The 18,768-nt window shown below is 35.8% G+C and overlaps 1 protein-coding gene across 1 annotated transcript in view; it reads left to right on the top strand.

Moving 5' to 3' along the window:
* The window catches only part of LOC140655747 (adhesion G protein-coupled receptor A3-like), a 293,963-nt gene that overhangs the window by 227,361 nt on the left and 47,834 nt on the right, over positions 1-18,768 (top strand). The window contains exons 13-14 of the mRNA XM_072870589.1: positions 15,320-15,527; positions 16,459-16,667. Coding sequence (XP_072726690.1) covers positions 15,320-15,527; positions 16,459-16,667 — 417 coding nt within the window. The remainder of the gene's footprint in view (positions 1-15,319; positions 15,528-16,458; positions 16,668-18,768) is intronic.

Genomic DNA, 18,768 nt, shown 5'->3' with positions numbered 1-18,768 from the left:
TATCAAACCATACAGAGAATATGTTTTTGGTGTGTCCCTCAAAGAGCCCCAACAAGGTGATAAAATTAAGAGATGGACTGTAAGATATTTATAACTAGTGAATACGGTTTTGTTTTCTTATGAATGTATTTGTCACTGTGTTTTTAATGTAGATGTATTGAAGAAATGTGGGCATATCAAAATTTATGAATGGCAGAAGCGCACAAAGTGGCTGATCAATATTTATTTTTGTGGTTATGTATGGAAGAAAATAGGACGTTAACTGAAGTTATTTCATTTTGTTGAAGTTGAGACATTTATTTAATGCTGTTTTCAAGAGAAGACCTTTGCTTTTCAGGTAATGTGTCCTGTATGAAGGAAACAAAACACAAGTCATTGAGGTGTAGTTGGGGAAGTAGGATCAAAATCCATTCATTAGTTTGCTAAATTAGTCTTTTCTAGTTTTACCTAGGCCCTCATACTTGCTATAAAAATACTTCTTCCTTATGTTAGACAATAGTCAGAGAAAAATGGGAATACAGTTTTTAGTAGTGTGTGCCCTTGGGAAGCAGTGTTTTCGTATCATTGTAGATATATAGAGCTTCCAGGACTCAGAATTCCTGATGATAAAAAACCCTAAGCTTTCTTGTTGCTGAGATAGACAATTTGGGACTCTGACAGTTTTTCTCAAATACACTGTCTTTCAGCTAATATTGTTAGTTATTAATTTTGTACATGATGTTAGTCCTTCAGTTGGCATGAGAGACTCAATTTTTTTTCTGTATTGATTTTCTTTCGCTTTCCCTCCTTGAACACGTTTCTTTCAGATCCTTGCTCCTAAATAATTAATTCATACACTCAGGTACTCATATCAGCATCTGGTAGTAACAGTAGTAAGAGTCCAGAAATGCATGTGCAGGATTCAGCAAAGTACTGCCATCCTATTTAATGCAGAAAGTAAAACTGGGGAGTCCAGAAGAAAAAGATAGTGAAATGGTGAACATATTAAGTTTTTATGTTAGAAAATGAACATTGCTACTGCCTAAAATAAAGGCATATCAGTTTAATAAGACACTGGAAGTGATTCAGCAAGAATGATAACACACTTGGGGAAAAAAAAAATCAGTCAAATTTGGCAGTGGAAGCCCTTGAGAAAGTCTGGATTATACACACTGTTGATGTGGCTGACTGATAAAATGAAGCCTTTTAGAATAAAGGCCTTTGGTACAAATTTGTGAACACATTAAATATACTGATGCCAGAAGAATTGACCTTTACTGAAAAAGATTAGAAAATCAGTAGAGCAAGAGTGGAAGACCAAAAATATTCAAACCGTTGCAAATGCTTACATATAACAATATAAAATAATTCATTTTCTACTGATTAAATTGCAAATTTGCTGCTTATATAACTAATTTACAAGATTTAAAAAGTGAACACTTCATGGCATATAGACTGCTATTTTTAATGAACATGTTGCTGTTGCTTTTTCAGTATACAGGCCCTGCAGCACTAATACTCAAAAACTTGTTTTAATTCAAAAGCCATGAGCAAAATGAAAAGGCTATGCTTTCCCATCCACTCCTGTAGTAAGTACCTTGCAAACTGAAAGCAGCTTTGCATTTGGAAGAATTAAGAAGATTAGTGTTATTCCCTTTTGTTTGATCTAAGAAATGGGGAGAGAAGACTGATGTAAGTTCTTAATTCTCAGTCTTCAGTTATTACTATACGAGTTTCATCCCTCTCTAGCATCCAACTTTAGCTAGGTTAGCACCTATCTGAGTATTTAAAGGAATCTCTTACATTAGACATCTATTATATTATATTAGGAATCTTCATTCTCAACAGTCACTGAATGGGAATGAGGGGATGCTCCTCCTGGGGTTCATTCAGACCTCAGCTGGGTTCATGCACTATATAAGAAGTCTCAAGTGACCTTCATTGGCACCTCAACTCAAAGGTGCTCACTTGAGTGAGAGCAATACAGTGCATGCTGCCCCAGAAATATAAAACCATCCTCACCCAATATAAACTATGAGTTTTTGTGTAGTGATGACTGATGACAAGAACTGATCATATATGTTAGTATTTTAAAATAATCTTAATCAGGAGAAAGTCATCACTGTTTCGTAGCAGCTGAGCAACAAAACTTGATTTGACTAGAGGATTAAGATTTTAATTGTCAGCTTTTAGAAATGAAATGCTTAACATTGACTATGTCAAGTGACTATTTTTGCAGTAATAAAGAAAAATTTGCACGCATGCCTAGGTGGTTTCTTAGCATCTGTGAAATGTTAAGAAATGAGTTAAGTTTCTTCCAACCTTCTTCAACTAACAGGACTATATAAAGTGATCACTAGATTGGTGGAGACATGGTCTGATGGAAGGTTCACTCTGACCTCACTTCCACTGTGGTTGTTACTGGATTTTACTGTGGATAATGCTAGGAAATATTTTTGATGTTCACATAACTCTGTGACAAATCCCTTAGAAAAATTTAGTAGACTGAATCAAGACAGATTGTCCCTAAGCGCTTGTTAGAACAGATGCGTTCTGGGCTAAGGAGTCTGTCCAGGTAAGCTAGTAACCTATGATGAGGACAATAAGAGTACATGTGATTCAGCTGGAGGTAGAAGTGTTCTGTGTGGCTATGAATGCTTTCTGGCTGAACCAAAGGACCGACACAACAGATTTTCCCATTAACAATGTACTTATGTACGCATCCCACAATGTTTTATTTTCAAAGCTTCCTCATAACTCTAGTTTAGATTGTTGGTGAAAACATATCTGCAAATATATTACTTGCAAGAAGAACAACTTATATTGTTTCTTTAAAAAAGGAATGGGGGAATATACTATTCATCAGACAATATCCGTTTTCCGTATATAACCCAACAATAGAATGGCTTGGAAAAGGGTACTACTCTTAACAAATTTACAACTTTCTTTCCAGATGGACTCCTTTCCTCCGTTCCTTTTCTGTTCAGTTGTCAAGAAAGTAAGACAGAAACAAAGGCTCACATCACCACTGTGGCACAAATTTGTACCCACTAGTGCTGATAACTAGCTCATGTAAATGTAGCCTTGGAAAAATCCCTTTAATATCTATGGTCTCTTATTTCACACACAAACATATGTACCAGATCTATGTTTGGTTTTGTTCTAACTAGGTGTTCAGCATTGCATTTGGCCAGAACTGAACTTTAAAGGTGAAATCCTGACTTTACCATTTCATTGTCATACTGAGATCAATATCTTGTCTTTTGTGTCCACACTGGGTACCTCAGAATCCTGAAGATGTGCGTGAGACGGAGCAGGGTACGTGATTTTTCATGGGAGCTTTTGGGGAGCAGCAGCTACTAACAACTACAGGCACTAGCAGTAGTGGAGTGTCTGTCTTCTGCTTCATACTCAACATCTCAGTTATAAGAATTCTCTTAAAATGTCACTTGCCATCATTGATATACATCCACTTTACCACCATGCAACTCAAGGGTCTGGAGACCTTGGGTACTTTCATCCAAATGTTAAGACACTTCTGTGACTCAGAACCTCCCTCTTGCCAGTGTAACTATACTGATTTTACTCACTTTTTTAATGACACATGCTTTCTTCTTACAACACATGCTTTCTGACTGTACTGTAGAAGCTAATAAATTGACTGAATGACTGAAATTCAGGAAGTAGATTATTGTTTTGGCAGGTTGGAGACTAAAATGTATCAGTTTTTCAAAATGGAAAACTGAGTTTGGGAACAGAAGGAGGGAAGAAATCATATTTGCTCCTCTTGAGGAGGTGTATTTTCTTTACTATTGTGAGGATAGTGAAGTTGTATCTTATGACAGAGTGAAGGAAGGTGTGAATGTGCATACATGAACTAAAGAAAAGGCGATCTTACCACTTTTCTTTTTCACATACTTAACTGTCTCTATATAAAAAAGCCAAGGAAGTAAGTGATCTTACATCTGCTTCTAGAAATGTGTGCCTTGCCCAAGTTATGGCTTGCAAGAGTAGTGCTGGGTCTGAATTGTTTAATGTCTATAGGCAATAGGGATCATTCCTGAGGATAATATCCAAATCATTCAAAATCTGCAGAATATTGAGCTGTTTCATGGTGTGGAACTTTTAAATTCACTTCCTAAAAGACCCCAATTGCTAAAATTATTTTCAGCAGTTTCAGCTTTCCTCCATTATCAGACAGGGGCAATGTTTCAGTAGTCATCAAGCAGAAATGCCAGCATTTCATTGCAGTCATCTTTATGAAAAGGCAGCACCAGAAAAACACTTAATACTTGGACTTCAGTACATTATATGCAATGTAGAAGCTCACTTTGCCTCAGGAAAATTATATCAAAATAGTTTACTAAAAATTTCTGAATTAATCTTTTTCACTACATTCCCACTTATGTTACTAAACAAACTTTATATTTATCTAGCTTAACTAAATGTGAATACCACATCAGTGAAATTAGAAATCCTATCATCTAGTATGATTAAATAGTTGCAATATTCAGTCATTTTGAATTACTGTATTACCTAATGGTTGCATCACTATGTACTCATATTCAATAAATGGATATACACAAATTATCTAAGACTTTAGAAAAATCATAAAATCTATAAAGATATATACTGCGCTCTATTAAAATGCATATGAATTTCATTTAGTACAGAGTGGTTTTTCTTATGTGTATAAGCCACCTAGTATCCCTTCTCCTTTTAATCAAATTGTGTTTCTCCAACTTTAGAAAAATCTTTGTTAACACTTTATGTCTGACTAGTGGGAAATATTATCTTTCTTCCCATTCTTAATAGTTTCTTATGTATGATAATTACTAAGCTATAGACCATGCAGAAAAGGCTGTTATGAGGGCTACATTAACACAATTCACCTAGTTCAAAAAAATAAATTAAAAGTGGTCATGGCAAAAAACCTCATATATACCAGTATACTGAAGCTAGAATTCACATGATTCCTTCTTCTAAACTGGTGATACTTATGTATAATTGAATTCAGTGGTCAACGAGCTGTAAAAGGTATTTGGTTAGTTAGGCATTCTGTATAATTATGATGCCCTTCCTAAGATCCATGGTGATAGCTTGGTAATTATGTAGCTGAATGTTCCACCTAGACAGCTCACAAGAATATTTTTTGTTACTTTATATTTAAAAATTCTAACAATTTAGCATATGCCCATCCCATCCTCTGAGACATCTACAACAATTAAAACCATAGTCTCATCAATGTAATAATAAAATTGAATATGCTTATCATCTTTCCAGAAAGATCTCACATATTTAATGCCTGAAGATTAACTGAGCTTCTAAATAAAAAGGAAAAATACTCCTTTATCCCAGGTTGCTCAGAGGAAAATGTAGTATTTCTTGGAGCTAATGCATCCCTGGAGGGCCCGGTGAACGAAACCCCTAAGAGGGTCAGTCTTCCTGTAGAGCGCACTGCCAGAAGCCATCCTTTTTAAAAACGAAGCTGCAGTGAGTCTCTGTAGGTCTAGAAGAAAACAACGGAAAGTTACAGTGTGAATTTTGGGGTGTGTCAAAAATCCTTTAAGACATCAAGGATCTTCCCCCACCAAAACCCTTTAAATTCCAGTTGAAAACTCATAAGCCACCCTTAAGAACTCTTACATTCCCAGGAAGACCCATTTTATGCATTCTCTGGCATAACTTTCTGCATTATGGCAAGTCTATTGCAGACTCTGCTTGACTTGCAATAAGGAATCCTGAATTGAAGCAGTCATATAGCGCTGTATGAAAAATCTGAAGAGATCCTTAAAATAAAAACTTAATCTAAATTAAATATAAAAACTAATAATTAACATTATAACAAAATTGTGTTGTGTTTCTTATATAAAATTCAATTGATATAATGTTGTTCCCTCATTATTGATTTTTGTTGTGCTTTACAGTATTTTTTCTGTTGTCAACATTTGGGCAAAAGATACATTACCATAAAAGGTGAAAACTTGGGGAAAACTTGGACATTTTAAAATGAGATTGCTGATGTGGAATTTTGGAATACATAAAAGTATACTAACAAATTATCAGCAGTAAATCATTTACAAATGTGGTTCTTAATCCTTGTTCTTACATTGTATCTACTGGAACAATAATGTTTGAGGTTGTCTGCAGATTCATTATGTTTTCTGAGACTTTTGCAGAATCACCTGTTTCAACTGATACTCGAGTTGCTTCAAAGGCTTTCTTTGAAGTCACCACAATATCAGAGTTAAGTATTATGGCCCTACCTATAGGTGCAGCCTGAATGTATGGGAGATTGCTGGCCGATCCAACAGTGTAAAGAAAGGATTTTGTCTTTTATTCAGAGCCACAAGGTTACCCACTAGTCCTACTACTGATGCTACCACACATGAAGGGTATCTTCATTTTATATTCTATTTCAGGTAGAGTAAATCTGGAATTCTTGTTTAGGAATGGCAGTGTAGTGATTAGGATGATTCAATTTTTATGTGATTCTATATTAGGAATGTTCATCTAAGTGTCAGTAGTTAACGGTTATCTGTGATGGATATTGCTGTCTTGACCATCACGCAGTATAAGAGACAGAGCTCTTGTAACTTAAGTGCTAAAGATCTCTTCAATTTTAAGAACCAATAGTACAAAGATAAGTAATAGAAATATGCCTGTGTCTTAATTTTTTACTATTCCATGTGAGATCTGTGTGTAATTGTTCTATTTTTAGACATTTATTTTAAGATTTCTAAAATAGGTGTCTACATTAAATAAGTGGCTCAGTTTTCAAGTTTGCTGACTGACTGCAGCTCTTACATGTGTGCAGAATTTTTTCTTGTTTCTCAAAAAAATGGTAATATCATTTCCATGCTCAATGTCCTTTTATTGCAGATGTGAGTCACTTGAATCTACCATGACTGTACAGTTTTTTAAAATCTTTTTCTTCTTAGTGAGATTTTTACGAACTCTATTAACTGTATACTGGGGGTGTAAGCAGAATTAAGAAGTTCAGGAATTCCTTTACTTAGGGAATTCATGAGTCCTCAAAAGGAATTTTAGACACTTCTTGTAAAACAGAGAAATAAACCAAAACTTTTCTAACTGCATTGTGTAATTCTATCATAAAGTTTTCAAATACTCTCTCAAGAGTAGGTAATTTTTTTTGTGTGTTCATAATCTTTGAAAACTATCCTGTCGTCTCTGTATAAAGGCTAGGAAACATTTTCATACTTTTAAGTCTGCATTTTTGCTCTTGACCAATGTCCTATTTGTTCTTGTGCTCATGCTGGTTATTTGTTCACATGACTCTTCTTCCTCCCTAGATGCTATTCCTCTGGTATTTTTAAAGACAACAGGCACAGCCTCTTCTTTCATTTTGCTAGTCTAACAAAGCTAAACTTTTTTACTCTGCACTTGTGAAACAAATTATACATTCTAATGGTGACCCTATTAACCATCCTTTACACCCATTCTGTTCTGGACTGATTTTTCGTGAGCCCAGTTGATCAAAATCATGTAGCATATTTCTGATTAGGCCGTTAAAATCAGAGTATTTCCCTGTCTAATGGAAATACATCATGTTGTATGTTCTGGATGGTATTTGTCTTTTTTAAATTGTTAAATCATAGTGGCTCTGAGTCATCCTGTTATCAACCAGTGCTTTCAGGTCCTTTTCCTTGTCTGTTGTTTTCCAAAGTGGTCTGTTTCACCAGCTTATAATAGAAATTCTCATTATAAATCTGTAAAACATATGATTTTGAACATTGTTTTATGTGACATTCCTCTTCATTTCAAGGTCATCAAATGAAAATGGGAAGTCCCCAAACTGATTTTCATAGAAACTTTGGAAATATTGACTCCAGACTGTCTTCCCCTTTCAAAGTAAATAATTGTATTATCAATTTTAGCTTGTTCCTTATTCACCTGACACTATTTCTTACTAATTCTCAATGTCTCAACTCAGCTAAGAGTTTTCTATGTAGCATCCAATATTTTATTGAAGACCAAAGAAATTAGGTGAATTGTATTATTGCCTTGTCTAGAAAAACATTTATCAAGGAGGAATATCATGTGGGTCTGGCATTATTTACCTTTGGTAAACCTACCCTGTCTCCCTTTGTGTTATCTTTTTCTTTGATTTTTTGTTTTCTCTTTCTCTTTTTCCCTCACAATGTCAGATTAACAGGTCAGTTGTTACTTGTAGAATTCCACACATTTTCCTTTTCTTAGAAAAAAAGTATTACATTTTCTGATCATATTTTCATGGATGCATTAATAATGAAGCCCTAAATGATGACCTGTGGTTTGGAGGAATAATGCATGAATGCATAAGCAACTTCAATGTGTCACACTGGAACACAGAAACAATGACATAGTGGTCATATAGAAGCACCTAAAGGACACCACATTTTCATGCAATTTACCAGTCAACTCTTTTGAACTCATTAAAAGCGGCCCGTCTTTGGACACAGAAGCAGACAAATACAGCAGCAGTAGCTGTGAGTGATGTTGTGAACTGTGCAATAAAGTTGTTCATTTGTGCACAGATCTATACCATTATCTACATCCTAAACTTGGTTCACTCATTCACCCTAGCTGTAGATTGTTTTACAGAGCAGTCATCATTGCTCTATGACTGACTTGGTAGATTCCTAGGAAAAAAAAAAAATTATAATTGTCCTTTGATTTCATGTGTCAGTTCTTTCAAAGATTTGTATGACAATATTCAGCTCTTACTGACTTTTGCTTTGACATTTGTGGTAATTTTTATATTCTTGCTCTCGTTATTGATCCTAACATTGTCTCCATGTAAACATCAACACTTTCACTGAGGTTAAATAAAAAATGTATTATCTGATTTTTTTCTAGTTAGTTTTATCTCTACCTGATTCTTTCTATGTGGCAGCTCTACTTCTTTCCTTGTCCTTTTTTAAATACAGATCTGAAGCACTTACTGCGGCGTGTAAAATGTTTTTGGCAATTATCACTGTATCCATCCATTTCTTGAAACTTAAAATACTATTTTGTTTCACTGATCAGTGGGTTTTTTTCCTTTTCATAGGCTTTCTGATTATACTCATTGTCCTTTTTGATCTGCTAATCCATTCTTGATCTTGTAAGTCCTGTTAACTTTTATAAATGAATTTCCTGAGTTTGCCAAGTTTTCAAATTTGAAATACAAAATCCTGATGTGGAGATTACATTTATTTTTTGCTTTTATTAGAAAAGGGTTTCTGACGATCAGGTTTTCCAAGATTATTTTATATTACCAGCTTTTCTAAAATTTCCATGCTATTTGCTAAATCTAACATTTCTGCAGCATGGCTCTAGAAAACTTTTATTATCAGTTAGTGAGACCTTTAAACACGCATTAAGATGGTTTTGTACTTTTTCATACAATTTGCCTATATTTCTTGTTGCTGCCACATTTTCACTATGCATTAAAACAGCATTTATGCCTGGCTAGAACAAAGATATCTTGGACTCTGTACTTAGGTTTCCAGATATTGAGATGGATGTGGACTGCAGCATTACTACATAATGACTTTATCATATAATAATCTTAACATGCTTAGCAATTTCATCTCAATAGCCAGGTGATTTTATGTTGCATTTTTGCAGGTACCCCTTAATTTCTCCCTAGGAATCTATATAAATTTTGCTTTTCACTTGCTAGTCATCCCTGATCCTTTCCAGACTTGTGTTTAAACAGCAGTCTAAAAAGGGTAGTTAAACTGTGCAAATCAGGACCAGGGTTATGTAGATAAGTTAACATGGCTGGGGATCTCCGACTTTCCTTGCTTGGTATCTTCCCATTTAAAAAAAAAAAAAAAAATCAATCCTATCTCTTTGAGGACCTGTCAAATTGTTTGTCATTGAGTATGTGTCTTGTATAACCATATTTCTTCAAACTGGCACTGTTTCCATTCTTTTTACAAAACTTTTATTTGGCATTTTCCCAGATAGTCTAAATTTTGGGGGGTTTATGTTGATACTTTTCCTATCAGAAAAAGAGATCAGTACTCATGTACAGTGTAGCTAAAGCCCCACAACGCTGGGCTGAATGCCTGTCCTTACCTCATATATCATGTACTGAGATAATTCCAAAGGAGTGTTATTTAAATATCTACCAGGAGAGACAGCTGAAAAAACAATTTTGCACTTTTTTGTTACGTTAACAGCCAAACCTTTAACATAAACTCCAAACTGAAATCTTCAGTTGCTTCTAAGGAGCTGCTGTCTTGTTTGAGGGCCTAAGTAAAATCTATTGTATATGTATAAATAATTTATTTGCTTGATTTTATTACGATGACCACACTGTTAACTCAGTCAGTACGTATTTAGTAATATAGGCTATTACCCATATAGCTTAGCTTCTACTTTTTGTTTACTACTACTGTAATTTTATATAGCTTGTGCCTATTTTGGCAACACCTCTGGATCTTTAATAATATAATATATGGTGTCTTGCATCTGAATCTATAAAACACCTCATCAGATTCTTTAAAAACTGGAAGCAGTGGAGCTGCTTTTCCAGTTCTCTGCCAGGAGTTCAGGTGATTTCATTTACTCCTTCTTTTTTTTTTCCTCCAGTTTTCATCTGACCTCTTGTTAAGGTGCTGTTTTTTAAGTTAAGGAAATTGCTGACTGGAAAAATACACCTTAGGACTGTTCTGAGAACTCAAAATTGGAGGCTTTCCTGTGAAATATATTTTATCTCAAACAGAAATACTGTGCTTGAACTCAAAATCACTCTAGTATCAAGGCATACACAAGGAAGAGCTACTGAAAATAATTTATGTCATTTCACAGTGGTTACGAAGTAGCTTCCTTGATAATGATTGTCTGATAATGGGTATGGTCTCTCAATATTATGCTAAATTTTAGGCAAGTAGAACAAGATAATGGGGAAGCAATGTTGAAAATGGGAGCAGGTCTCTTTAAAGAATCATGAAAGTAGAAGGGCCAACTTATCACAAAGGCACCTAAGGCAAGAGGCTGTCTTCCCTGAACCCTTAAAAACTCCTTGTAAATGCTAGCATTGATTATAAGGAATGGACTGCTGACCAGAATAAAATTGCCTGGGGAAAAACTTCACTTTAAATCTTTCAGTTTTCCCTTAAAACGTTTTTAATAAGGGTCACACATGCATGAGCTGCAAAAATGTCAAGAGTCTGTAGCTCTCGATATCCTGAGGACCATTTTCTCTTTAGAATTAGGTTTTCCATTCAAATTTAAAACTTTTGGTATCCAGTTGGATTTATTTGTGTTTTGTCTGTTCGTCACATATTTTGAAAATTTCCACACACAAAAATTAGCTCTGAAATGGAAACAAAAAATGAAACTTCAAAAGTACTTACAAAACTGTACTTTCCAAATTATGATTCAGGGTGTTCAAAACAACCTTCGTTTGGCTTTTTGGAAAGCTTCCCAGGTTCCAAGAAGTCTTGGAAGCCAGGAGTCCTAGGAGCCCTCCTGGAAAATCCTCAGAGCTGGTTTAGAGCTGATAAGCCCTATTTCCATGGCTGCAGGTCACACAGCAGATTTTTTAATATCTGGGCAGATGACATGGGAGATATCTGGGAGGTTTTGAATTTGCATCGTTTCTATCATATTTATGCACAAATGGGTGGATCTCTGTGGATAGCTTTCATTTTAAAACACTGGCATTTTCCAGCAGAAAAATATTCCTTAGAAAAATCTACAGTATGTTCAGGATTTCCTTTTTCTAATGAATGCCAGTACAATCCAGTTAATAGGACTAAAAGTGAAATGGAGTCATGAAGGGATTATTGACATTCTGTTTTGAAAACACTCACAGAATGTGCAAATCCTAACTATTAAATTGCTGACACAAACTCTAAGCTTTTCCAGGGAAAATATGAGATGCCAGTGCTGACCTGTGTCATTGCAAAGCTGCAGCTTCCATGCAGGACACTTGATGGTGATTCTGTCTCTAGTGCTCTTTCTCCCCTCTTAGAGGTGGAGCAGCTTCCTGAGATGCTGCCACTAGCACGCTCAGAAATGTCAGTTTTTATGTGATGAGGTGATATGGTGTCTAAATAAATGAGATGATTTATTAGAAAATCTCATTAAAAATGAGATTTTAAAAATGAGATGATTTATGTGGATTTTGAAATGTCTGAAGCACAGTCATTCACTCAAAATTTGATGTCACTGTCACTGGTATTAGTAATAATCTGTTCCCATATTGCATTTAATCTCTGGACTTGGGAGCACCTTAGAAAGCAAAAGAAATACTGTCATTTTTATTTCGCCAAATGTGAGGGAAACTGAGGCAAGTGATGAACTACTTACTCACTACGCGTAAGATTAGCAGAATCCAAGACTGAGCCTCCAGTCAGGCTCCATCCATCCTCTACCACAATAATAAGCATTGCCTGAGTGCTCAGATCATCCCTCTCCTGTGAATAATGACTAATGCTATTGAAAAGAAGATTCTCACATATCTTAGATGTAAAAATTGTTCACAAATATTTATTCATATTTTTAAACAGCATTGTCAATGTGTAGGCACTCTCAATGTGTGCATTTTTCATTAATATCCTAGCACAGGAACTTGTTGGCAGGCATGTTGCTGTAGCAGACAGTTTGATGTTTAATTTTGAGGAATTTCTACGTAAAGTAAATATTTGATGTGCAGTGAGTACTTTGAGCTTACGTGTACATTTGTCCAGTCAAGGAACAGCCCTGTGCCTTTGCCCTTCGCTCCACCAGACTGCCTGCACTCAAAAGAGATTGTTTGAAATAACAGGTATACGTAGGACAGTCGTCACAATTAAACTGTATCCCAGGAAGTGACTGTAGACATTATTTAGCGAGGATTATTAAATAGTTAATGTTATGGGTATTCATATTCTTGGTACATTTTGAGGAGACAAATAGGGAAAAACACTCTCCTGAAGTCTAATGAGGAAACCATTTTCTGTAAATGTATCTTTTTGTCATGTGAGTAATTTGATGTTGCATTGCTGCATGTGTGAGCTTTGCTCAGTCAGCCCGAGGAGTGCGGCCAGTCCACACTAAATCCATTTGTAGGCTGTGTACAGCTTTTCTTCACTGTGTCTGACTTTGCCCCTGTGAGGCGAAGCTGTAGTCTGTGGGTAGAGCCTTGGGGCGCCGTGATCAGGTTCCTTTCTTTTATGCTACGTAGTGAAGGGGTCTTTGTGTGGGCAGAGACAGGGTGATAGTGAGGAGGTGAGGGGTAGACATCACCTTGGTCTTTCCCCAGCTGTGGGGCCTGTCATCAGACCTGCACGCCAGCTCCCTGCAGCCCCTTCTCTGCACCTCCCCAGTCTCACAGCCAAGCTCTGAGTACACTATTACATTTTCCCATTGGTATCAGTAAGTCCCAATAGAGAAGAAATTGGAGAACCGCAATGAATTAGTCCATTTCCCCTCTTAGCAAAAGTGCTCCAAACCTGTTGTTTTTGCTGGCTTGTGTAGGACTGCTTTTGTCAAGTTACAGCACATCGTTGCTTATTCCAGTGCCTTTAGCTGTTGGTTTCATTATCATAAGCTTATTCAGATGCTTCTAGCTTCCTCTTTTTGTGTATAATAAGTAATTAGTGTAATTTAATGTGTCGTTGTCATTGCTTTTTCCAGCACAGAATAATAATAAAAATCCAATATAAATATAATCACACTGTAACTTCTTTTATACTTCTGTACATCTCCAGGTAAGTCCTCAACAGTGATCTGGGGTTTGACAAATGCCACTTCTAAAAATTTCTGTACGTACTTATTGATAACGACTTTATGGCCAAAATGGTATCATCAGAGGTTCAGCATATACAGATACTTTGGGATATCATAGAGTAAAATATGTCTTTTTCAGAAGCATGAGATAAAGCCAACTATGACAGCTTTAGTGAATTAGGCAGTGGAATTCTTAAGGAAGAGTGCTCGATGTTTAGCTCAGTTAATTCCAATTAAAGCCTTCACAGTAATTTTAAAACCTAATGTAGAAATGTCCTGTTGCTATTTGCTCTGGTTTTTTCCTGAGTATTTTTAATAAGTGGCATCACCTAGATTGAATACTTATTTTAAAAAGGAATTTTTGGCGTTTTTATTGTTAAAACTGCAAAACCTTTCCAAAATATACATGGTAATAAAGAGAAAATTGTGCAGAAGCTTTTATCTGTTTATTTAAGCATCCCAATGACATCACGGACTACTCATGCTTTTCTCCCATATTTATCGTGAGGTCACTAGATGCCTCTCATATTAATTTTAGTTCGCTGATCTCTGTTGTACCTTTTATCTCTCACATGTATATTTCTCCCTGCGCATGGACATATATTAATGTCATGTTTGTTTACATGATTGTGAAGATTATTGTTTTACTTCTCAAAGAGGTAGCGCACATGTGCTATGAGGAAACTGTGTGATAATCTATGTAAATTATGTGCACAGAAGCTATACTTTGCCCTTGGGGGAAATGCAAATTAGAACATTTTGTAGTTTGTTTGTTTTTAAATACATACACTTTTCACTTCAAGGCTCAGGACAGACTCCCTGTTTATTTTCCCATTGCTCATCGTTTGTTTTTTCTTGTAAATATCTCAGCCTTTAATGATTAGTTTGCTACTTTGGCAGGAAAAAAATGCTTGATGAGTGAAGTCCTCAGAACATAATGTTTGGTGTATTTTATAGCTCTGCTGTAAGGGAATTATCTGCTTGTAAAAGGGTGGATAACACACTCACAACTCACAAGCATTACAGTGATCTGACAGTCTTCATTCATTTTCTCCTAGTGCCGACTTGTTTTCTTCTGTTACATTAGTGCTTGTGATATTTTTTAATCCTGCATTACTAAAACACAGAGTTAACTGATTTTCCTTATATGAAGCAAGAAAAACATATTCATAAAATGTGTTGTTTACTGCACTTGCAGTTCTCTGCTGATGTAATTTTTTGTATTAATAAAATTATTTTTACTCTCTTTAAGTTCCCTTTCAGAGAAACGTTTTAATGTAAGTTGTCTGATTCTGTTTTAAGTGAAGGAGAAAACCTGGTAGAGGTTGTCTCTTTAAATCAGATCTGCAGTGTTGATGGACCCTCTAGCAGGCACGGTAAGAACCATTCTCACCTCTGCAGCAGGGAGCTTGACCATATAGACTCTCACATTCAGTCAAAACGTTTTCCCTTTTAATATGCACTGTACCGGTCCTATTCCCATGGTTACAGCTCGTGCTTCTTTGGTTGCTTCCAGTCTGTTGGAAAAGGAAGGCAGCATACATTTCTTGTACAGGAGTTTAAAACATCATGAAAGCAACCCTGTTGTGATTTGCATTTTAAATGTTTCTTTTTTTTTCTCATTGTACAGAATGCTGTAGCAGTAGCTTCAGTTCATTTGCCACAGTCTGTCTTCTCTCAGTCTTCAGCCTGGCAATCTGTTGATAACTCCACTTGCAAGCTACAGTTTATTGTCTTTCGGAATGGAAAACTCTTTCCTAGCACAGGAAACTCATCAAATCTTGCAGATGATGGGAAACGTAGGACGGTTGCCACACCAGCTGTTTTTGCTAAAATAGGTGAGGAGTTGTTATGCATTATTTCCTTTAATCTAAAAGCTACGGTATACTTGATTATGTAGAGGAGTAGAGTATACAGTGTGCTGAGAGGCTGGAAACAGCCTCTTTCTTTGGTACAAATGTTTGCAATTGTTCCTATCTGCATGATTTTATTCCAATTATCCTGCAAATAAAGAAATGCACATGCTGTATGACTAGAATGCAAATTTTGGACTACTGTTTGTTGACAGTGTTGTTACTGATGCTTGTTTCTTAAAGCACAGTGCTGTAGGAAAGAACCTTGTTTTACTCTTTACAATGAAAATTGCAATGTTAATGTCCTAGACACTGATAAAAATAAGGCTTTTGGAGTGGGAGTAGTGCCCTGTTGCATGTATCAATACTCACTAGTATACTTTCTGATACGGTGGATGTAAAACAGGTGTTGTTAAAGGCTTTTGTCTAAATGTGATATATTGTATGTGCTAGTGAGTCATTATTTTGATTAATTATTCACCCAGGCAATTTTACTAATTTTATTTGATACTGAATAGTGCTCTCATTTCTATTAACATTTTTTAAATGTTTAAATGTGACTTTCAAAGTGTGGAATTGTCTCAGCTATTAATCATACCATGAAACTGAGCTGTTTCTGCAGTTACATGGGCAATAGTGTAACACTGGTTGTAACTGAAGAATCTGAAACAAAAAAAGATCTGCTTTGTGAAGGATGATTAGATCATTTGGACACATTATGGGACTGAAATGTTCAGATTTATTTATACTATCACAAACTTTTCTGAATGTGAGCACTTCCCTGGATTTTGACCATTAAGAGTATATGTCTATTGCTTTTTTCCCCATAGTTTAGTGTATCTGATCTCTTTAGACAGCATTCATCAACAAAGGGTTTTCCACTCCATCTCTCTGATTCAGTTTGTTGCTTTTGCAGATGGGTGCAGTTTTGGAAACCTCACCAGCCCTCTTACTATAGGGTTGAGGCACTTTGCACGGGGTATAGACCCTATTGCAGCCTTCTGGGATTTTGACCTTCTAGATGGACATGGAGGCTGGTGGGGAGAAGGGTGCCACATAATTAGTTCTGCAGGCAATATTACCACCATTCAGAGTACACACTTCAGTAACTTTGCAGTGCTAATGGTAAGTATATGACTTAGCAAATATACCTATATTTCTCTCTCTCTCTCTTTTGCCATACATATATGTTCTTTTTACATGCATCTGTATCATTTTTACTTGTCAGTAACTGACCTTCTGTTTTCTATGTTTAGTATATGACAGTCTTAAAGAAAGTAAGTTATTTAACTGCTAGTAAGTGAATAAACCTGGTGGTCAGTTTTAATATCCAGAGACAGGCCTAATCAGAAATGACATTAAATTCAGTCTTACAAATGAAAGTTCCATCAAGGAACGATTAGGATGTAATGGTTATAAATTATAGGACAGGGTTTAAAAATGTATACTCCTATGTGCTTTTACATCAGCACATCTCAGAGGCTGGTCTGCTTTTGTTCCTGCCCTGCACTGTGTTGATCATACTAATTAGTTGCAGGCATACCGCAATGTTGAATCATTTAATAAATGGAGAGGAATAACATCTTCTGCTCTTTTAAGTAAGGACAGTGCTGTCCTTGTTGATCCTGTAGGAGTTCCAGTTCGTATACCAATGCTGATAGCCTTCTTACGAATTTGCTGTTCATGAAGAAAAATATTTCTGTGCAGTGCTAACACATCAGCCTGCTTTGGTCTGTTCTCAGTCACACTTACAGTTCCCATTGCAGTTATTTAACTATCCTGCCTAACAGAAAGTTACCTTCATGAAAGCAAAAATATTAGGCATGCAATAATGACCTGTTATTATTCAGAGAATAAAGGAAAGCAAACAAAAAATGTTTCTAACGTATATAGGTGAGAAAATGTTTGCACCATTAATATTTTTTTATAAACCAGTTGTAAAAGATTAGCCAGATGTGTACTATTAATACCAGATTGATCCTGAATGCTGGTGCATGATTGCACTGTAGATGCTGCTTGTGTACATTACAGAAATGTTTATAGTTGAGTAAATAATGTATTGTGTGTATGTGTAAGGGACAGCAAACATAGGCGACAGGAATTGCGAGGACGTGTGCAGAGAATACCAATCTGCTGCTGTCAGATGGAGCCCAGATGGCAGCCAATCATAGCACAAGGCTGTGGCACCCACGAGTTAAATGCGGATATTATCGTCCACTTTGTAAGAACTGATTTCCCTCAGAGTTACTTGAACATTTTTTCACCCATTCCAGAATTGTTCAGAATTTAAGATTCCTAAGATTTGACGACATCAAATATTCCTCATTTTCTACAGCTTCTATGAGTTCCCTTTTTTTCCCCCCAGCCACTTGTTTCCCCGAATGTGAAACATAATTTTGCTTTGAGGATGTTTTTCTAAATTCATTAAAGAAAGCACCTGTTGACTTTGCAGGTGCCACACCCAAAATGGCTTCCTCCTCCTTGGGCTGCTTGGGTTCAGCCTGTTCTTCTTAAACTTTGGGTAGTTATTAAATGTTAACTAATTGCTTGCAAACAACCAATGTCATGGTTTCATTTTGTTTGCAAAAATCGTATACTGACATAAGGGCTATGATTAATTTGCGTTTTGTAAAGCCAAATACACATTTATCTCTGATAAGACATAGCAGATTGGTTTTTCTACAACCGTAAAGGCAACTGAGGCACCTTTTACTGCAGCTTTTGCATCTGGTATGTAATTCGGTTTTAGGTCTTGTGTTTGTTTTGTTATGGTAATTCAACTTTGCTTTTTTTCCTGTGTGCATCTTCCATTTTTATCTGTGCAAGACAAGAAAATAGAATCTTAGACTCACCCTTGCTTTGCAGTTCATATGGTAGCAAACAATGTGGTATGTTCCTTAGCTTGTTTCGCAGTCACTTTTAAGAAAAAAGATGCCTGGCCTCAAGTCATGTTAATATATACATACACACTCACAAATATGTCTTCCAATAGCTGTCTTTCTAAACAGCTATCGGAAAACTTTTGTAGCTTCGTTATGTGTAATCACTTTCATTCAAATGTTATTTCTTAATCAGTGTTTTGTGGCATAAAGTCAGGGATTGTTTTATTTGATAGAGACTACGCTTTTCTGGGCAGTTCAATTCTCATACCAGAAATGAAAAATATTTAATTGTTCTGCTTAGCTATTAATTTGTAATATGAACAATATAAAGTACTTATGTGTAT

The sequence above is a fragment of the Ciconia boyciana genome, chromosome 8 (genome assembly GCF_034638445.1).
Source record: "Ciconia boyciana chromosome 8, ASM3463844v1, whole genome shotgun sequence".
In the NCBI taxonomy this organism is placed as follows: domain Eukaryota; kingdom Metazoa; phylum Chordata; class Aves; order Ciconiiformes; family Ciconiidae; genus Ciconia; species Ciconia boyciana.
The sequence above is the reverse complement of the archived record's forward strand: the minus strand, read 5'-3'. Positions and strand labels throughout refer to the sequence as shown.